Source organism: Panulirus ornatus, chromosome 21 (assembly GCF_036320965.1).
Source record: "Panulirus ornatus isolate Po-2019 chromosome 21, ASM3632096v1, whole genome shotgun sequence".
Taxonomy (NCBI): domain Eukaryota; kingdom Metazoa; phylum Arthropoda; class Malacostraca; order Decapoda; family Palinuridae; genus Panulirus; species Panulirus ornatus.
This window is the reverse complement of record NC_092244.1, coordinates 12,566,382-12,589,395: the sequence shown is the minus strand read 5'-3', so window position 1 is coordinate 12,589,395 and position 23,014 is coordinate 12,566,382. Positions and strand designations below refer to the sequence as shown.

Genomic DNA, 23,014 nt, shown 5'->3' with positions numbered 1-23,014 from the left:
CATACCACACATTGTCCTCAAACATCTCATTTCCAGCACATCCATCCTCCTGCGCACAACTCTATCCATAGCCCACGCCTCGCAACCATACAACATTGTTGGAACCACTATTCCTTCAAACATACCCATTTTTGCTTTCCGAGATAATGTTCTCGACTTCCACACATTCTTCAAGGCCCCCAGAATTTTCGCCCCCTCCCCCACCCTATGATCTACTTCCGCTTCCATGGTTCCATCCGCTGCCAGATCCACTCCCAGATATCTAAAACACTTCACTTCCTCCAGTTTTTCTCCATTCAAACTCACCTCCCAATTGACTTGACCCTCAACCCTACTGTACCTAATAACCTTGCTCTTATATATATATATATATATATATATATGGATGTGCTGGAAATGAGATGTTTGAGGACAATGTGTGGTGTGAGGTGGTTTGATCGAGTGAGTAGCGTAAGGGTAAGAGAGATGTGTGGAAATAAAAAGAGCGTGGTTGAGAGAGCAGAAGAGGGTGTTTTGAAGTGGTTTGGGCACATGGAGAGAATGAGTGAGGAAAGATTGACCAAGAGGATATATGTGTCGGAGGTGGAGGGAACGAGGAGAAGAGGGAGACCAAATTGGAGGTGGAAAGATGGAGTGAAAAAGATTTTGTGTGATCGGGGCCTGAACATGCAGGAGGGTGAAAGGAGGGCAAGGAATAGAGTGAATTGGAGCGATGTGGTATACCGGGGTTGACGTGCTGTCAGTGGATTGAATCAAGGCATGTGAAGCGTCTGGGGTAAACCATGGAAAGCTGTGTAGGTATGTATATTTGCGTGTGTGGACATGTGTATATACATGTGTATGGGGGTGGGTTGGGCCATTTCTTTCGTCTGTTTCCTTGCGCTACCTCGCAAACGCGGGAGACAGCGACAAAGTATAATAAAAGAATAATATATATATATATATATATATATATATATATATATGACTCTGCAGGTGCTTGTAGATTCGACTCTTAGAGGTAGAAGGACTAAGTTTGGGAGGGAATTTAGAGAGAGAGAGAAAAGACGAATTCCAAAGTTTCCTGTTCGAAGCGTTGTTCAAGGAAAGAAAGGGGGGGTGTCTCATAAACGGTCAATCTTCGTTTGGCTGGTCTCCACACTGAGAGGAGAGGAAGCAGCAGCACCATGACAATATTGCAGTTTGAGAGCCTTGATGGCAGGCAGGGTCATGGAGACAAATCACAAGAACTGTGGCCAGAATAGAATAATAAGTGTGTATAGACATGAGATTAAGAGACGAGGCAACGCGAGTGTAAAACTCACCCTGTAACACACACATAGTAATCACGCACACACACACACACAGAAACTCCGAACAGATACACACAAATAGTAATCACACACATATAGAAACTCCGAACAGATACGCACACACATAAAGAAACCCGGAATAGATAGGATTGTATAGTGTGGATTTCTCAGTAATTACAGGAAGAATATCGTGAAAATCCTACCTTAAGCCCGGATGGGGAAAGAATATACAGCGAAAGCAGTAGAAAAAGTTATGAGATCATAAGAAAGTGAGTGGGAGATCAATCAGCGAAGTAAAAGTGAGAAATTATGAAAGGTGAACAGCAAAGAAGGCGACAAAAAGGATAAACACTGATGGCGAATAAAGAAGGGTAAAGCGGGAGGTCCGCTAACCAGGTCTTGCCCGCTTCCCGTCCCTCCGGCAGATCACGAAAACGTTAATCAATACTTCCAGTTCCCGCGCTTTCTATATATAGCACCAGCAGCGTGTGTGTGTGTGTGTGTGTGTGTGTGTGTGTGTGTGTGTGGGTGTGGGGGGGGGGGGGGAAGACTCGGGGACACAAGTGACCAGATTTGCAGGAATCTGTTAACCAAATCAAAAAAATACTTTGACTGCGTCAGTTAGTATAGCATGTCCAAGATTATCTTGTATTGACATTTGTATAAAAATTAGGAGAAAAGGAGGATTTGTATGTGGCATTTAATGAAGAGAATCGTATTATGCGATTAACAGAGATGCCTCGTGGAAGGTGCTACGAATATATATGGTCTGGGAAGAAAGATTCCAGATGCAGTGAAGAGTTTTTATCTGAAAAGGTATGTTTGCGAATAAGGAAGAAGGATGAGAGATTAAAAGTGAAGGTGGGGCTACGTCAAGGGGGGTGTGATATCACCATGGCTGTTTAATCTGTTTATGGACAGGGTGCTGAGGGAGATAAGTGCAAGGGTCTTGGAGAGGAAGCGGGTCTACAGGACGCTTGGGTTGAGGATGGGGGAGGTCAGATAGACGGAGTCAGTTGTTGTTTGCGGATGACCCGGCAGGCTCAAAAGAAAAATTCCGAATTTAGGAGAATATGTAAACGAAGGAAGTTTCATGCGAAAAAGAAATAAGGCAGTGAGGTGCAGCAGGGGTTGTGAGGTGGAACAAGGATGGATCGAGTGTGAGGAAGAGGAGAGCTTTTACGTACCTGGGGAGTGGACGCGGCAGCCGATGGAACCACGGGGACTGGAGTGAGTCACTGGGTGGGGGAGGTTATTGCTATTGCCAAGATAGGTACGTCTAAAGGTACGGAAGTCCCGATGGTGGGCGCGAACCTGGGTCTCTGAATGCGAAAGAACGGACGAGATGGTGACTTTGTGGGGAATGTGTGAGGAGGGCTGATCGTGTGAGGAATGACAGCATGAGAGCAAGGTCTGGCAGTGAGCGCGGTTTGACTGACACCTGACCATGGCTGCTGACATGGTTTGGACATATGGAGAGAATGAGTGAAGAGGCACAGACGCAGGGGATCTACGTGGGAGAAGTGGACAGAGTAAGAGAGAAGGGAAGACTGAGAGTTGAAAGGTAGGGAGGAAAGGGCTTCGAGGTGCTGGGGCCCGAATATGCAGGAAGGTAGGAGGCACACATAGGATAAAGCAAAATGGAATGATGTGGTACATGGGACGGGGACGACGTTCTGTCTCTGGACTGAGCCAGGTATGTGAAGCGAGTAGAAACTACGGAATTGGTCTGTGAGAGGTGGGCTCTGGTTTCTGTACATTATACATAATGTGAGCAAATGAGGCCGTTGTTTCGTCTTTTTCGGGCGCTGCCACGCTAAAGTTTCAGACGGCGAGCAATTATGAAAAAATTACCCGATCTTATAACGTTCATAACCTGAAATCAAATTATTTGACTTTGATAACGCCATGGACATTGCTGTTACTATGTTTCTTGATCATCCTAGGTGTCTTTCTTCACCCTAGGTTAATAAACGGGCTTCTTGTTCACGATTAAATGGCTTGGGTATACTTGTTCATCCTAGAGGAAGACTCCTTTGTTAACACATTCCGTAAGATTGTTGTGCAAGTGCGTGATGTGGTAGTAAAGTGTACAATGCACTTGTACATATCACTGCAAACATGAAACTTGGAAAATCTAAGTGTGTATATACTCAGAAAGGTGTATCTGTCAATATCTAGCCGCACACACACACACACACACACACACACACACACACACACAGCAGGCAGCACTTCCGTGTTCTACTGTATTTGTAATCATTTCGGACCTTCACCTCGGTGGGTGACACCACAGGTTACGGCCGCTAATGAGGTCAAAGGTTAAGGACTCTGAGTAGGCGGGTGGCTCTTGGGGGAATCTGGTAGGTGGATGGTTCTCGTAGGACGGCGACTTTGGTACATGGATGACCGTCGAAAGGGGGCGGCTCTGGTTGGGGGATGACTGGTAGATGGATGACCCTGGATAACTAATAAGTGGATGGACTCTGGGAAGGTGGGTAGTAGGCCCTGGTAAGACAATATCGTTCGTGATTCGAAGGGTCACTTTGATGCCTACAGCTAATAGGTGTGACGCGTAAGAAGCATTAGCAGGTAAGTGGGTCTGGGAGAGACTCTCTCTGATGGGTGTGGTAGATACTTGATTATGAGCATGAGTATGACAGGTTGATGGGTGTGGCAAGTGGAAGGCTCTTCCATACCGGCAGTTCTGTCGTCAATGTGGCTTTCATGGACAAATGACTCAGGATGGATATAGGGCGTGTGTCACACCCCGAATCCTGTGGTGGAACTCCAGAATTTCATGTGAAATTATGCTCACTGACTGTCATTCCTGGAAACTTTTGTCTCTCGTGTTTTTACCAGGATTTTAACTTCCCTTCTATCTATTCTTTGTCACCACTATTCTAGAATCAGTCGCTTTCCTGGAAGGACATCATATGACCAGTGTCGTCTCTGTTGCTCTCGAGCTGACATCTATACTAACGATTTCTCGCATTTCTCTCTTTGCAGATGAGAAATACTCGGCAGGATATAAACCCGAGGAGGTGCAGCACGACTCGTAGAGAGAGGCCACATCACCACCCCTACCGAACGCAGCGACAGTGTCCACGGTGTTGCAGTGTTCAATGGTGTAGTGTTGAGGTCCGAGATGTTGAGGTTCTGGCAAGTGATCAGTCTTTGAGGCTATAGTGTTACATGCGGAAGTGCGTGTGCGTGTGTGTGTCTCGAGAGGGACGGTATCTCGACGAGCAAAGACTGAAAGCCAGAGTGTCGAGAGAGACACGATCCTTCGACGAACTAACCACTGGAAGCCGGAAGGAAAAATCTGGACCGAAGAGTTGAGAAGATGAGCTGGATGAGGGGTCGTCCTGTGACTGGGAGTCCTCGAGCCGGTTCCAGAGAGTCGTTCAGGGAGAGGAGACCACCAGTGTGTGGAGTGCCCCCTGGCTCAAGGTCAACTGTTGTTTGACCGTAGGTAACCTGTGGTGTCGCGAGGTCAGCGCGCACAGTCTTCGTTTGAGCTATTTGGAAGTCTCCCTCTTTTTCGTCACCTATTCCCAGATCTCTTATCCCTAGCGCTGGGAGCTCACGAGAGCCCCAGCAAAAAAAAAAAAAAAAAACTCAACACGGTCTCAGTCACTGTGAAAATTCGCATCTAATACACAAGCCAAGCTCATTTAACGTCGACACTCGTCAATGAGCTTCCAGCTTCTTGACCAGCACACGTCATTCGCATTTGATAACACCAGCTTCGGAAACATACTTTTTTTTTTTTTTTCCAATGATTCTGCCACAGGCTCAGTCAACTGCACTCCAGTCCAGCTGATTCCGGCATTACCTCAGGTTCTACCTGCATGGCCAGGACGACGCTTCCAGGTGCGAGACAAGGTTGCAGCAGAGGGACCTGGGCAGGACGTCGCTAGCCACCTGGCTCATGGGCCATCCATTTCTTACGTAAGATTTTGAGAATGCTCAAGACTTTATGCATACTTTGTTGATACTAGTTTAAGGTAAAGAGGACGGCTGGTGGTGCTCCACTCAGTCCAGCCACACACCTGAGGCCAGACAAAACGCTTTATGACACTGTACTGAGGCAAGTCAGACGCCTTCTCATACTCTTAAGTGGGCATGCTGGATGCTTCACTACTCTTCACTGAGGTAAGAAAGATGACTTCTTAAAGCTTCGGAGAGGCAAGCCACATACCCTTCGGCCCTTCTTTAAGGCAAGCTGGACTCTTCTTCATAACTTCTGAGGCAAGCTGGGCATCCTTCGACGCCCCACAGAGGCAAGCTGGGCATCCTTCGACGCTCCACAGAGGCAAGCTGGGCATCCTTCTACGCCTATACTGAGGCAAGCTGGGCATCCTTCTACGCCTTACTGAGGCAATCTGGACTTCCTTCGACGCCCTACTGAGGTAAGCTGAACATCCTTCGACGCCCTACTGAGGCAAACTAGACATCCTCTGACGCCCAAGCTGGACATCCTTCGACGCCCCACTGTGGCAAGCTGGACGCCCTGTGACACCCGCTGAGGCAAGCCATACTTCCACAAACACTATAACTCTTGTGATTTTTGTGCTTCCATTCAAGAACAGTGTATAATCTACCGTAGGTGTGTGTGTCTGTTTGTAAACGAGAGTACTCGAGGGGCCTTCATCAGATCTTTAAAACGCTATTCCTCACGTGAGAGCCTTTAGATTTATATACATTTATAAGAAATAGTATATATATATATATATATATATATATATATATATATATATATATACGTACGTTCATAAGGACCTATTACCGTAGACTTATTGAGGAATTTGTACCGTGAGGATAGTCTCAGCTGTTGCAACCGGAGTAAATGCGAGGTGATCTGAGAGGAGGAGGATGATGATGCATTCGGCGGCCTGACTGTCAGGGAGACAACTCACCCACCACCCACCCCTCAGCCCTAGCTGCTCCTCAGCACGACGCGGGAGGAGGAGGAGGAGGGTGGTGACCCATACCTGCCTCACGTGTGAGAGTGAAGCTCCGTAGAGGTGAACCTCACGTAAGGACAGCACTAGGAAGCCGTCTGGTACCTGCCTTAAAACACGAGACAATCGACGACCATCTCTTCGCGCTCACGAACTCTCTCTCTCTCTCTCTCTCTCTCTCTCCCAGAGGTCCAGGTGACGTCGAACTGACAAAGGTTTACTTGACGGAAAACCAACGTGGGGAAGAATATATCAAATAAAAAAAAAAAAAAATAATGTGATAAGGTATACGTGAACCCAAATCACTGACAAAATGTGCTTTATTGTGAATACGTAACGGATGTAGTTGGCTAATGAGATATACGAGATTATCTCGAACTCCTTCAGGTTAAAAGGACCTCTTTGGTGCCACCTAGTGGAAGGTAGTAGAAATTCTAGACCATTAAATATATATATATAAGTGAGGGGAAAAAAACAAACAACAATATTGGCGTGGTAAATAATTATGTACCGGGAAACATGCCAGATACTTTGGTGTCTGAACTATCAGTGAGTGAGCACGTATTTCCAGTGAATGACCCCTCTATATCCTCGGGTCTCTGGTTCTGGCGCGGTCTGACGGCGCCTCCTCCTCCTCCTTCGCACCCCCGCCTCACATTCTTCTTCACTGGCGTTCTCTAGGTTGAAACCGTCCGAGTTCTCGATGGGGCACTGAAGCTTGCCAAGGAAACCCACCCACCCCCTCAACCCACCCTTGGGTTGTCGAGCCGTGGCTTCCACCTGCCACCACCGCTGCCCAACCCCACCAGGGAGGATGGGATCCCTGCCCGCCACCCTCCTGCTCCTGCTTCTGCTGTTCGTCGTCGGAGGCCAGCAGGTAGGTGGTGGACGCTTCGCCTGACGCTACGGCCCGTGGGTGGGTCAGGTAGAAAGCCTGGCCCACGTATCCAAGGGTTGTGCTGTCTTGCTGAAGGGGAGGTTAATATAGACTTGTTGATGACACACTACGTGCTCATCCAAATATACAGGTGATGTGTGTGTGTGTGTGTGTTCTTATCTACATATATATTTGTGTATGTGTGTGTTCGTGTTCTTGTCGACATTATATATAATATATATATATATATATATATATATATATATATATATATGTTTGCGCGTGTGTGTATGTATGTGTATTTATAAATTCACACCCGTATATGCATTTCTAGGAATAACCAACTATACAATCTTGTTCAAAATGATAATGAAAAGTTTATTAACCAGCTGGTAGAAAAGTCCCAGTCTTTTTAAAAGATTTATTTCAGGTGCTTCTTCCGGAGTTAGCGCAGAAATACTGAAAATAATCAGTCAGCTGCATCATCATTATTCCTTTATCTGTTATTATTATTATTTTATTATTACTATTAATGATCATTAATTTACGTTATGTTATTATTATTATTATTGTCATTATTGTTATCATTATTAGTACTGGTGGTGGAAGTGATGCGTAGCAGGGGCGGTAGTGTTTGATGGGTGTGTGTGTGGGTGTGTGTGTGTGTGTGTGTGTGGTTGAGGCCTTTGTGCGAGGGTCGTGATATGTACAGGTCGGTGTGGACACTGGATACACCTGCTCAGCCGGGCTCCGTCTTACACAACACTTGTGTGGATTCCCTTCCACCCACTCCCCCTCCCCTCTCCTCAACATCTTACACACACACACACACACACACACACACACACACACACACACACACACACACGTTCATTGCGAGGATTCATAAGAGAAATATACCTCAATGGTCCGGAGTGTGTATGGTGGGGGTGTTAGTCCCAAAACATGGTTCCATTACTGTACCTCCGAACTACCGATACCTTATGTTCTGCTCTACTTCAGGTAACGACTCCGTACCGACTGCAGTTACTTCAGATACCGATAACGTATTGGCTGTTGTACTTTAGGTACCGATAACGTATCAGCTGCTGTACTTTAGGTACCGATAACATATTGGCTGCTGTACTTTAGGTAACGATGCCGTGTCGGCTTCGTTACCTCATAAGTGTCGAACATCAACATATAATTTGGCCTTTGGGGTGGGATATCCCTGTGTATGTCCCTGCCGGCAACATAATGCCAGAGAGGAGCAGTGTGTGTGTGTGTGTGTGTGTGTGTGTGTGTGTCCTTCCCCCAGAGACCTAAACGTGCGTGCGCAGGTGCAATACACACGCTGCAAGGAATCCACGCCTCAGAGCGCATGCGCATATCGAGCTTCATAATTTTCCTATTCTTAAATACTGGAGGAGGAGGAGGAGGAGGAGGCAGCCTTGAATCTCTCCGCAAACTTTATAATTACCTTTAATTACTACGTAGCCCCCCCTCCCCACCATGCCCCCTCGCCATCTTGGCTCCTAAGGGACGTATATTGTAGAGGAAACATTTCTGAAGATCCTTCTGCATACGTCTGGATGGAACACTAGGACGTGGTGTGCCCACAACAGCGGACGGCAGGCAGGTCTCTCTCCCTCTGGAGGAACGCCTTCTACCCCCTGACTCACCCACGGGCGCGGCAGAACCAGGAATCCTCCGTCCTTATCGCCTACAACAGAGGAACCACCACCAGCAGCCTTATGCAAGCTGAGGACCTGCCCAGTGGAACAGCATCTGCCCAGTGGAATGCTCTGAAGGACTACGTCTTATCCCCATATTCAGCTTACTGAGGGAGGGACGTTCCGTGGCGAAGTCTCGAAGAGGGAGTGGGCACTGCCAACCCAGTGAGTGAGGCAAGCAGAGATTGTCTGGGGGGGCGGCAGTAGCTCTAGATCTGTGAGGGTGTGTGCCTACAGACAGCAAAGGGTATCTGCCCTTTAAATGACCTTTAGTCTTGTCTTATGGTAAGAGTCATCTGTTATGATACGTTGTTCAGGGGTTTAATACTGTTTCCATAATTCAGTTCGGTCTGAAAAGATGGATAAAAAGAGTTCCCCCAACGACGAAATTTACTATTTTTTTTCTTCCAAGAAATCTAAGAAATCTTTCATAGACTTGGAGCAATTCTTTGAAAGGTAGCGGCCATATTGATATTCGTCTTCAAACCTTGTCTTGCCATCTGCCTTTTTGACTAAGTGATGTGATTTACAAAGAATAAAGAATAGAAAGAGAATCTTGCAATATACGTGTTCTTAAGCATGAACTTGCAGCATTGTAGATTTCGCTTTAGGGGTTCATTTGACATTAATGTATTAGCAGCAGGAAGAGAAATGCGCACAAGAACCAAGAGAAAATGTCGGGTTTCTGGGTAGACGACACAGGTGTGGCAGCCAGTCGCACACACGAGCATTGTTCTGTTGAGAAAAATACAGAGGAACTTCTGGCCTAAGCAGTTCGAACGCACCACGAGCAAACGAGCTTAGGATGACACACCTGGTCGAAGCAGTATCGAGAACTCTGTCTCGACATCGATAGGGAGAACCTGGAACACGCCTGGTCGAGACAGCACCGAACCCTTTATCTGGACAGAGGGAGAGAGAGACAGAACGCTCGGTACAGCTTCGAACAGCCGCGTTTCGGGACTTCAGGATTTGGGTCGAGTTTCAGAAACTGTGTCCTTCACCCCACAACAGGCTAAGCAAGGAGAAACACTGGTATACTCAGAGTGTGTAGACCCATGAGTACAGACAGACAGACAAGCGTACTTCCCAGACGCTGGGATTCGCTGCCGTATCGCGGGATCTCTCACCAAAAATATCCTTTATGGCCACGCTAGCGTCTTGTTATAGCCGGGTACACATCATCCCTAGGGGGGTGGGTGGCCGACCTGTCAGGTTAGTGCTTACCCAAGAACCTGGGGATGACCGTGCCTGTCAAGTCGGTGATACCTGTACCACGTACTTGGGTGGCCGAACCTGCCAGGTCAGTGTTATATAAGGTCAGGTACTGAGAATGGCTGACCTGGTGAGAGGTCACATGGTCAAGGGTCACGTAAGAGGATTTTTTTTATATATTCCTTGAACTTTGACCTCATAAAAATCGGAAATAAAAAGGTTAGTAATTAGGTTGTGCCAGGCCCAGAACAAGAAGTGTAGAGGTAAAGGAATAATGTTGATAAATGGATATGAAAAGGTAATAAAAAAGAAACAGACGACGAATAACTTCTCTCTCTCTCTCTCTCTCTCTCTCTCTCAGAACTCGAGAGAGAGAGAGAGAGAGGTACGTCATGTGGCTGGAGACACTCAGGAGCGGTGAAGAGCAGTGAGGAAGGTGTACGTCAGGTGCCGTGTCTGACAGACGTAGCTCGGTTATCCTGGTCACACTTGCCGGGGCAGAGTGAGGAGTTGACGTTTGACCTGACCCACCAAGGGTCAGGTCAAACGTCAGGACCAAACATACCCTAACGGGACCGTCCCCAAACACCCCCCCCCCCCCCCCCGTCGTGCTCACAGAGGTCTCGCTCGCTTCCCAGTCCCGGAGCACACAATCGCCACGTCTACTTCAATACATCATCACTCGTGAAAAAAGCTGTGAGGGAAAAAAAAACAAAAGAAAAAAAAATTCGTCCAAGCACAGAGCACAGTAGTGTAGCTCTTGAATTTTTAATTTGCTTTGGATTTATTGCTTTGAATCACCGGAATACCCCCCCCCCCCACCCCACCCTCATCCCTCGGAGAGAGAGAGAGAGAGAGAGAGAGAGAGAGAGAGAGAGAGAGGCCTACTCCACGCACGGCTGACGGAGAGGCCCCCGACCATCAGCTTTAAGACTACGCCATTTTCTAGGAACATGACATAAAATTCTCATGGCCCCCTTTTTTTGTTTTTTTTTTTTAAACAAGGAATTACCGTCAGCGGTTGTGTCTGTGCGTTTGTTTGTTTGTTTGTGTGGTGATCCCCTTCACCATCACCACGCCCTCTTGTGTTTGTTGTGGCGGGTGGCGATAACCATCGGGGGGTGGTCTTGTGGAGGCGACCTCGTCTAAGGTCATATATTGCAATGTTGTGGTTCTGTACCCAGGTGTCCCACCGTATGACGCGGTATACCCTTCGCCGACACACGAGGAGCTCTTGTGTTTACACCCAGACCAAGGGTGTAGTGAAGGGTGTTTACTGATATTCCAAAGACGAGATTCATAAAAAAAATATATTTGAATATTACTCACAGTTGTGTTGTGTCAATCTCTTTAACTATTTTTTTTTTTGTAAATTAGTTGATTAAAACCTGTGTTTTGCACATTGCTTTGGGAAGAATTACTGGTGACTTTCACCACTCGACTGTTAGAAAAAAATATATATATCTTAGATGGTCGATTGGAATGCGTCCTGATAGGTTTGGATTGACGTGCAACTTTCCCATTTCGTGGTGTATTTTTTTCTTCTTTTTTTTTAAGTAGTAGAAACTGGGCATTTTAGTTTAACCTCTAGACCTGCACGGTGCATCCCTTGAACACGACGGTACGACTCGTAAACACGACAGTACGACCCACAAGCACACGACTGTACAACCCCATAAACACGACAGTACGACCCACAAGCACACGACTGTACAACCCCATAAACACGACAGTACGACCCACAAGCACACGACTGTACAACCCCATAAAGCATGAGGGTGTACGACCCTTGGATACGAGGGTGCGACCCATGATGTGACAGCGTGACCTCTAACCTGTCCCGTTAGTGTCAAGTCAAATGCCCAGGCCATTATACCCAAGGGTTGTACCTTCGTGCTCAAGGGTCGTAGCCTCATGTTCCAGGGTCGCACCGTCGTGCTCAAAGGTCGTACCATAGTGCTTAAAGGGTCGCAACGTCGGCCTCTTGAGGGTCTTACCATAGTGCTTAAGGATCGTGCCATTGTGCTCAAGGATCGTACCGTCACGTTTAAGGGTCGTACCGTCATGTTTAAGGATCGTACCGTCATGCTCAAGGGTCGCATCGTCATGTCCAAGGGTCGTACCGTCATGCTCAAGGGTCGTACCGTCGTGCTCAAGGGTCGTACCGTCGTGCTCAAGGGTCGTACCGTCATGCTCAAGGGTCGTACCGTCATGTTCAAGGGTCGTACCGTCATGTTCAAGGGTCGTACCGTCATGCTCAAGGGTCGTACCGTCGTGCTCAAGGGTCGTACCGTCATGCTCAAGGGTCGTACCGTCATGCTCAAGGGTCGTACCGTCGTGCTCAAGGGTCGTACCGTCATGTTCAAGGGTCGTACCGTCATGCTCAAGGGTCGTACCGTCGTGCTCAAGGGTCGTACCGTCGTGCTCAAGGGTCGTACCGTCGTGCTCAAGGGTCGTACCGTCATGCTCAAGGGTCGTACCGTCATGCTCAAGGGTCGTACCGTCGTGCTCAAGGGTCGTACCGTCATGTTCAAGGGTCGTACCGTCATGCTCAAGGGTCGTACCGTCGTGCTCAAGGGTCGTACCGTCGTGCTCAAGGGTCGTACCGTCATGCTCAAGGGTCGTACCGTCATGCTCAAGGGTCGTACCGTCGTGCTCAAGGGTCGTACCGTCGTGCTCAAGGGTCGTACCGTCATGCTCAAGGGTCGTACCGTCGTGCTCAAGGGTCGTACCGTCATGCTCAAGGGTCGTACCGTCGTGCTCAAGGGTCGTACCGTCATGCTCAAGGGTCGTACCGTCGTGCTCAAGGGTCGTACCGTCGTGCTCAAAGGGATAAGTGTTCTGTGAGTAGTCTTGCACCACAGTGGCGTGAGGTGTGATGACAGGAACGTATGATGATACTATTGACGTGGGACTGAGGTTGGAAGTGGGTGGGGGGATGGTGGATGGTACCCCAGCCCTGGGGTGAGCGGGGGCGAGGGGGCGGGGGCTACAGCCCCTGGGGAAGGGGAGCAGGTGTTAGTGCATGCCACCTTAACCTGGGGTGAAAGGGGTTATGACAGACCTGCGATTTAAAGCTGGGGTCTTACGGCGAGTTCTGGGGAGGAGCACGCGAACCCCACCCAACCCACCCGCTGCCGTGTCACACGCTACAGTCACTCAGCGTTGTTCCCCAGGGGCGTGTGTCGCCCAGCGTTGTACCCCAGGGGCGTGTGTCGCCCAGCGTTGTACCCCAGGGGCGTGTGTCGCCCAGCGTTGTACCCCAGGGGCGTGTGTCGCCCAGCGTTGTACCCCAGGGGCGTGTGTCGCCCAGCGTTGTACCCCAGGGGCGTGTGTCGCCCAGCGCTGTACCCCAGGGGCGTGTGTCGCCCAGCGTTGTACCGCAGGGGCGTGTGTCGCCCAGCGTTGTCCCCCAGTAGTATGTGTCACATAGAGTTGTCCCCCAGTAGTATGTGTCACCTAGAGTTGTCGTCCCCTAGGGGCGTGTATCACCTAGCGCAGTCCCCCCGGGGCGTGTAACACCCAGCAGTCCCGATCCCCCAGGGGGGCTGTGGTGGTGTGACAGAATAATCCGGCACGTGTGACCCCCGGGGTCAGCCAGCACACCTCGGCCACTTCCGTGCTCCAGTATTCATGGGCCTCTCCCACCACCCGTTCCTGCCCCTCCCAGCGCCACAAACTCGTTCTCCTTTGTCTGGCGGCGAGATATTTTGGAAACTCCTGTACTCGTGTATAATATAGATTATAGTTAGCATACTCCGTGTGTATATCATCACTATATCATGCAAAATTGCTATAATTCATCTTTTTTCTCGTGAAATCGTATCCTTTGCAAATCATGTCCTCGACTTGTCAGTCTACGTAGTTAAAGGTTAAAGTCACTTGAGGTAATAAGCGTTGGTGGTAGTTAGCAGTGTAGGTAGCGTGAGCATGCACAGGAGGTTGCCTCATGGTGTACTAGGTGAACGAACGCTGGCAGGTAATGAACGCCAGAAGTGGTGATCGCCTGAGATTTCCAACGGCAAAGGTATTGATCGTTCCAGATTACAAACGCTAGCGGTGATGAACGCCAGAGTTAACAATCGCCGGAGTTTAGCAGCCGCGGGAATAATGAACCCCCACAGACGCGGGAGTCAGCCAACGATGGAGACGGAACGCTCCGGGATAATTAAATAATGAAGCTAGCTAGCGTGGCGGCCCCACTGGAGCCGCCAGACTAGGCGTTCAATACTCACAAACACACACACACACACGAGGTTTTAATCCCCACGAACGAACAACACCAAAAGAGCTAAGAAATATTCAGTTCCTTGTCCCGAAGCTTTGGATTAACTCCCGTGTCGAAAAAAAAAAAAAAAACCAGTGGCAGCGTGTAACACAATACTCGATTGTTTTGCTGGGAGAGAGAGAGAGAGAGAGAGAGAGAGAGAGAGAGAGAGAGAGAGAGAGAGAGAGAGAGAGAGAGAGAGAGAGAGCACTTGAGAATCGTGGAAAACCTTTATGGTAAAATATAGTGGCCTAGTATGTGCTCCGTGTGTATTCGAAAGATGAGACTATAGGAAGTGGGTTGAGTCCTCTGTGATGTAATCAAAGGTGTAGTCGGTAAACAAATGCACGTAAGATCCTTCTATGTTTATACGGGACATATTTTATCTCTCTTCTAAGGCTCTGTCATCTGTTCCTTGGCGCTACCTCGTCCACGCGGGAAATGGCAAGCAAATATGGGGGGGAAAAAAATATTCAAGTAACTACAAAACGATTTTTTGAGCGTGACTTCTTTTTTTATTCATGCGATATATTCTTCGGTACTCTCCTCGCGATATTGTGTCTTCAGTGGACGGATGTACTGTGGGAAGAAAGTATAAAAAGCGAAGAGTAACCACCCAGGTCATGTTTCGTTAAATACATAATGCATTTCCCCAGCTAACTTTCCAGTTCATGCTTCGACAGCATAATAGATACATTATATATATATATATATATATATATATATATATATATATATATATATATATATATATATATATATATATATATACATTCCTATGAGTCCACGGGGAAAATGAAACACGATAAGGACTCATAGGAATATCTTGATCACACGCAAAATTATGATTCTTCCCAATATATATATATATATATATATATATATATATATATATATATATATATATATATATATATATATATATATATATATAACTTCTCTGTAAAGGAGCCCATCATTTCCCTGCTACTGTAAGTAGCGCAGCCTTGGGTTGCAGTAACCTCCGGGGAAAGATCCTGGGGGAAGAGCGCCAAGACTCATAGAAACAAGGATAGATAAATTATAGATCAGTAAAATAGATGCCCAAACACAGACGATCCCTTGATTCATTTTCCTCTCGTGTTTATAATGATGTGACTGGCTTGCGGCTAACTGGACCAATTATGGTCAATTTATCGTTGTCTAAAATCGGCGAGGGTATATAGAGAAAATATCAAACGTTTAATATATTTGTCTGCAACTGGATGAAAAAAAAAAAGGAATATCGTCTAAATTTGTCGTATTATAAAGAGAATTGGCTGTACGTGGCAAGGTAGGAAACATTAGAGAAAACGGGTTTCTGTAATTTCAAACGTGTGGAAAGGTTTCCATGTGTCAGTTTACCGCTCTTCCCCACCCAGTGAGGAGGGGGGGGTGTGACCTCTGACCTGGTGCCATGACACTGCCGGACCAGCAGACGTAACCCACACCTCCGCAAACAGCGTGACGCTTTATACATACGGATCGAGTAGTTTAGCGCGCGCGCGCGCGCATTTCGAGGGTTGGAATGAACGCGCGCTACGTGACCTGACCTTACGTGACCTAATCTCACCTCGCGTGGTCTCATCTCGTCTCACTTTACTTGGCCTCGTCCCAGTGTTACACCATCTGTTATCATCTAGTCACGCTTAGCCTGACCTGGTCCGCTTCCCCTGCCGCCACATGACCTGGCTCACTGACTTCGTCTATCTTCACCTGACCTACTCTCTGGACGTCACTTAACGTATCAGCTCACAGCCCGTCTTTGACGTCACTTCCCCCTGGCTCGCTGACTTCGTCTGTCTTCACCTGACCTATTCCCTGGACGTCACTTAACTTATCAGCTCACAGTCCGTCTTTGACGTCACTTCCCCCTGGCTCACTGACTTCGTTTGTCTTCACCTGACCTACTCTCTGGACATCACTTAACTTATCAGCTCACAGCCCGTCTTTGACATCACTTCCCCCTGGCTCGCTGACTTCGTCTGTCTTCACCTGACCTACTCTCTGGACGTCACTTAACTTATCAGCTCACAACCCGTCTTTGACGTCACTTCCCGGGCTCACTGACTTCGTGTCTTCACCTGACCTACTCTCTGGACGTCACTTATCAGCTCACAACCCGTCTTTGACGTCACTCCCCCCTGGCTCGCTGACTTCGTCGGACTTCACCTAATTTGGCTCACTCATTGGCAAAGAAAAGGGCCGAACCAAGGTATACGAAGTGAGGCATATAGTGACAGACCATTTTGGGATCCTGTTGAATCTGTATGTGAAGAAGGCCAGAGGTAGAAACTGGCGTGGTTGGGGGCACAACACCAAACCAGAGGGTTGACTTAATGAGAAAAATCAGTATTTCATTAACTAACTCTGCGGAGGGCGTTAGTGACGTCATTCGTAGACCTGAAGTGAAGGATTTGTTAAGTGTACTTATAATCGTACCCCATGTGTTACTTTTAAACACTGTTACCGGTAAATCATTCCATATATTAACAATACTATTTTGAGGGGATGGATGAAGTTAATTTCCTTATTCGAAGTACAAATTTGGCTATGGATCTATATACATTAGTATGAGTGAAGTCAGACATATTCACATTAGTATGAGTGAAGTCAGACATATTCTGAGTTCTTAACCAGACATCACACGTTGCCATTCTATCAGTATGACTTCATCATCTCTTGTATAAACTGAAATCGATGAAATTGGGAAACACAGAAACCAACAATGACATCAAAACAATCGCTGACATTTCCCTAAGAATGGATTTTAATGAGAGGGGCAAAAAGAAAAAAAAAAATAACAATGTTTATATAAAATCATCCTCATCATGAGGTGTGGTGACACAGAAATGGAACAATTTTGGTTGATAATTTGAACACGCCGGTACGACCGTGGAGCATGACCTTACGATCCTTGGCGGGTGATAGATTAACCTTTGACCTTCGCGAGTCGGGCGGCAGAACAGGCCATTAGATCCAAAGGGCCTTATTCATGGGAGGGGGAGGGGTGGGGGGGTTAAAGATCACCATTATACTAGGATTAAAATATACTCGCCCCTCGTAGACAATCAAAACAAAGTCGTCATTCTACTTTAGATATACCATAATAATAATAATGATAATAATAATAATAATAATGATAATAATAATAATAATAATAATAATAATAATAATAATAATAATAATAATGATAATAATATTAATAACAATAGTAATAATAATAATGATAATAATAATAATAATAATAATAATAATAATAATAATAATAATAATAATAATAATAATAGTAATAATAATAATAATAATAATAATAATAGTAATAATAATGATAATAATAATAATAATAATAATAATAATAATAATAATAGTAATAATAATGATAATAATAATAATAGTAATGATAATGATAATAATAATAATAGTAATAATAATAATAATAATAATAATAATAATAATAATAATAATAATAATAGTAATACTAATAATAATAGTAATAATAATGATAATAATAATAATAGTAATAATAATAATAATAATAATAATAATAATAATAATAATAATAATAATAATAATAACCACACGGGTATTACCTGAGCAGAAGAGGGACTGTAAAGTAATTGGTGTGCAAATCATTAGACACCACGTTAAAAGATCCCTATACCCGCCACACTGAACACGAGATCATCTCGTGTGTACGAGCCGTGGTCTGAGGTGCTGTACCGTCCTGGTGACACTGACAAGCCCTCTGTCGAATCCCACTTGACCTTTGATCTCGGCTTTTAATGAGGTCGGGTCACTTGTTCCAGGGTTGGATGATGAGGATGTCTTACCTCACGCTAACCATGTGCCCAGTACTGTGAAGAACTGGTGTAGACCAGCCTCCAGGCAGTGGTCCTGTACCAACCAGTACCATGATTGACCATACGACCAACCAACCAGTACCATGATTGACCATACGACCAACCAACCAGTACCATGATTGACCATACGACCAACCAACCAGTACCATGATTGACCATACGACCAACCAACCAGTACCATGATTGACCATACGACCAACCAACCAGTACCATGATTGACCATACGACCAACCAACCAGTACCATGATTGACCATACGACCAACCAACCAGTACCATGATTGACCATACGACCAACCAACCAGTACATGGCCAACCATACGACCAACCAACCAGTACCATGATTGACCATACGACCAACCAACTAGTACCATGGCCAACCATACGACCAACCAACCAGTACCATGATCGACCATACGACCAACCAACCAGTACCATGACTGACCATACGACCAACCAACCAGTACCATGACCGACCATACTAGCTACCAAACAACAGTCCAGTAAATTAGCCAAAGTCTCTCTCGTTATCGTACCCCATGGTGTAAATAGCTCCCAAATTAGTCCGTGTGTGTGTGTGTGTGTGTGTGTGTGTGTGTGTGTGTGTGTACGGGTGGAACCTAGTCAATATTCGGCTTAAAGTGGCGGTATCGTTCTGGCTACCCCGAGCACATGCTCCCCCACTACTACCACCGCCACCATGCTCCCTCCACCACCATCATCATGCTCCCCCGCTACTACCACCACCACCATGCTCCCTCCACCACCACCATCATGCTCCCCCGCTACTACCACCACCACCATGCTCCCTCCACCACCACCACCATGCTCCCCCACTACTACCACCGCCACCATGCTCCCTCCACCACCACCATCATGCTCCCCCGCTACTACCACCACCACCATGCTCCCTCCACCACCATCATGCTCCCCCACTACTACCACCGCCACCATGCTCCCTCCACCACCACCATCATGCTCCCCCACTACTACCACCGCCACCATGCTCCCTCCACCACCACCATCATGCTCCCCCGCTACTACCACCACCACCATGCTCCCTCCACCACCACCACCATGCTCCCCCACTACTACCACCGCCACCATGCTCCCTCCACCACCACCATCATGCTCCCCCACTACTACCACCGCCACCATGCTCCCTCCACCACCACCATCATGCTCCCCCGCTACTACCACCACCACCATGCTCCCTCCACCACCACCATCATGCTCCCCCACTACTACCACCGCCACCATGCTCCCTCCACCACCACCATCATGCTCCCCCACTACTACCACCGCCACCATGCTCCCTCCACCACCACCACCATGCTCCCCCACTACTACCATCACCATGCTCCCCCACTACTACCATCACCATGCTCCCCCACTACTACCATCACCATGCTCCCTGCATGACCATCACCACGCTCCCCCACTACTACCATCACCATGCTCCCCCACTACTACCATCACCATGCTCCCCCACTACTACCATCACCATGCTCCCGCCGCCACCACCACCACCACTACGCTCCCTCCACTACCACCTCCATGCTTCCCCATCACTACAACCGCCATGTTCTCTCCACCATCAAGCACCATCATGCTCCCTCCACCACCACTATGCTCCCTCAACTAACATCACCATGCTCCCTCCACCACCACCACCATGCTCCCCCACTACTACCATCACCATGCTCCCCCACTACTACCATCACCATGCTCCCCCACTACTACCATCACCATGCTCCCGCCGCCACCACCACCACCACTACGCTCCCTCCACTACCACCTCCACGCTTCCCCACCACTACAACCGCCATGTTCTCTCTACCATCAAGCACCATCATGCTCCCTCCACCACCACTATGCTCCCTCAACTAACATCACCATGCTCCCTCCACCACCACCATACTACCACCACCACCATTACTACTCCCATTTTTTCTTTCTTTCTCTTTCCTTGGATTAGTCTAGGTTGGCCAGGCCAGGCCAGGCCGAGGTTGTGTGGGCAATGACTGAACGTTTATTGACAACAACCCCACGCAGCCCGCCATGATTAATCACTCGCTCAGTAATAGACGAGTACGTTCATCGTAGGGAAATGGGTCATTTACAGGGAAATCAAACTCGCTTTGTCTTGTTGACTTTCTGAGAAGTGAGGTGGTACCCATGACTGTCCTTACTGGAGAGAGAGAGAGAGAGAGAGAGAGAGAGAGAGAGAGAGAGAGAGAGAGAGAGAGAGAGAGAGAGAGACTAGTTTCCTTCATTATCAGAGATCATCCGTCAAGTGCAGTGCTTTAAGCAGATTAAAAACAATCTGAGGAGTGTGTGTGTGTGTGTGTGTGTGTGTGTGTGTGTGTCGGGAGGTTCCTGCCTATGGACGGACCAATGTCGGGGTAAACTGAGAGGGATAAGGCGGGAAATTATAATAACATTTGTATATGTAATCACAGCTGCACTGAATTATAAAAACCAGAGATGATACGACACAAGCGAGGGAGGGAATGTACGATGATAAGAATATATGGCATGAGGGAGACAGACTGGTTGCGAGACACTGCTAACTGATTCAAATGTTACGAGTTTCTGGTTTAATGGTCTCTCACTGATCGACGACCCATTAAACCCAACAGAATGACCTTGTGCATGATGTATTAGTGAAAGTGAGCGAGTGAGAGAGGTTTAGGCCAAAAGAGGGGGACACAAAAACTCTATGGTTGTTCAGGGAGGGAGGGTGACAAGCAGTAGAAGGACTGGTGGTGGGAGAGGTATTCTTATGTACCATGGTCAACAGTCAAGGCTGATGTTATATCCAGATGATACAGTGACTACACAACTGGTAAATGTGTCACTGGCAGTGGTTAAAGAAATATACAAATCCAGAGAGGGGTAAAGAAAAAAAAGGACAATGTATAAAAAACAAGGGTAGAGTCAAAAGGTCTTGTTTGAGAAGGGAAGCGAAATGTTGATATTGTTGACATGACGGATGGCTGTAAGGCGACAACAGCCTCGGTATTTGGGAAGTGCTTCCAGCACGACGACCACGGGGGATGGAAGCTGAGGCACCAGTCTTGAGAGGCAGGTAGATTGCTGTTGCTGAGGCTTTGTTGAGTGTTGACAGGAACAAATGAGGGCCCTCAGGTGGGGTTTGGACGGGGGAGATCAGAATGGATCGAGACTATGGCGATGGGTTTTCCGAGGAGGAAATGAGTTGTTTGGGAGGGACAACACGATGGAGAGTGAGCTAAACACAGAAGGGGAAATGTGGCATCGTGGAAATGAACAAAACGATGAGGTGGTAACAGATGTATGGAGATGAGGAGAGAACGTATCCCAATAATGGAATGCAAGCAGAGACACAGGAATACACTAGACGAAAGGCGGAAGGGCAGTGTGTGTGTGTGTGTGTGTGTGTGTGTGTGTGTGTGTGTGTGGTAGACGATGTCGATGAAGCAATCTGTAGAGATTTGCAGACGTCCTGGTGTGTGTGTGTGTCTGTGTGTGGAAATAGGAGGGTTTCCATGGATCTCCCTGCTATGTGGTGGAGGAGGAAGAGTCGGCCACAGACGTAGAGATAAGGTAGATAAATAAACAGATTAGGATATGACTATGAGGGGGGGGAGGCAATGTTGCCAACCAGAGGGTCTATATTTTTCCCCCTCCCTGCCTGCCTGCCTGCCACCCCAGGGAATATATTGATCCATCTTATATCGTCTTTGTCTGGGTTCCTGGCCCCATGTTTGGACTCGCGGGCGCCGGGTCATATTGATTTTTGTTTTGGTGGTGCCTGGGCCAAGCCAAATTAGCCCCGGGGGCTGGTCGGCCGTCGCTACCCTGGGCCCTCATGACGAATTTTGGTAGTATTTCGGTCAAAACTCCCCTGGTGGCCAGTGTGTGTCGGCGGAAATGTCCATATGTACACAGACATGCCCTGATGCATGTACAGACTGGCGCAAAGAAACACACACACACAGACAAACACACATACACACACACACGCACGCACGCAACTCCCGTGACCCAAATAGCATGCAGGCGACAAGAGCCGACCTTGGGTGTTCGTCTTCGCTCAATACGATGGTCGCCACCACCACACTCCTCCCTCTCCACCACCCTACCCCACCCCACTAGTCACAACCAACACCCCCCCACCCCACCCCAGTCCCAATGGCTACTCCTAAACCCCTCCCCCCCCGCCCCCGCCCCCACTCTCCCTGCATGTATCCACCCCAGCATCCAACCTCAACACAACCCCCACCCCCCCCACGGGTGTAAACCATCCACCACACCACATCCCTGCATGTAATCCATCCACCATAGTACACCACTTACTGTAAACCATCCACCACGTCACACCCTGCATGTAAACCACCCATCACGTCACATCCTGCATGTAAACCATCACACACACCTCATCCCTTGAATGTAAACCATTCACCACACCTCACCCCTGCATATCCTCCATCCACCACACCTCACCCCGTAAGTAAACTATCTACCAAAACTCACTTCTGCAGGTAAACCACACTCACCCCTTCATGTACACTATCCACCGAACCTCAACTCTTACCCGTAAACTATCCATGGAACATTACCCCAGCATGTAAACCATCCAGCGAACCTTAACCCCTGAACGTAAACCATCCACACACCTCACCCACGGCATGTAAGCTATCATAACACCTCAACCCCTGCAGGTCATCCATCTACCTGACCTCATTCCCTGTGTAAACTATTCCCCTGAATGTAATTCATCTCCCCCCCACCCCCACCCCCCTGATCGTCATAAACCTTCA

General features: G+C 47.6%; 1 protein-coding gene across 1 annotated transcript in view; it reads left to right on the top strand.

The window, feature by feature from the left end:
- LOC139756370 (uncharacterized) overlaps nucleotides 1-23,014 on the top strand; it is a 77,279-nt gene that overhangs the window by 7,448 nt on the left and 46,817 nt on the right. The window contains exon 2 of the mRNA XM_071675747.1: nucleotides 4,302-7,136. Coding sequence (XP_071531848.1) covers nucleotides 7,074-7,136 — 63 coding nt within the window. The 5' untranslated portion in view covers nucleotides 4,302-7,073. The remainder of the gene's footprint in view (nucleotides 1-4,301; nucleotides 7,137-23,014) is intronic.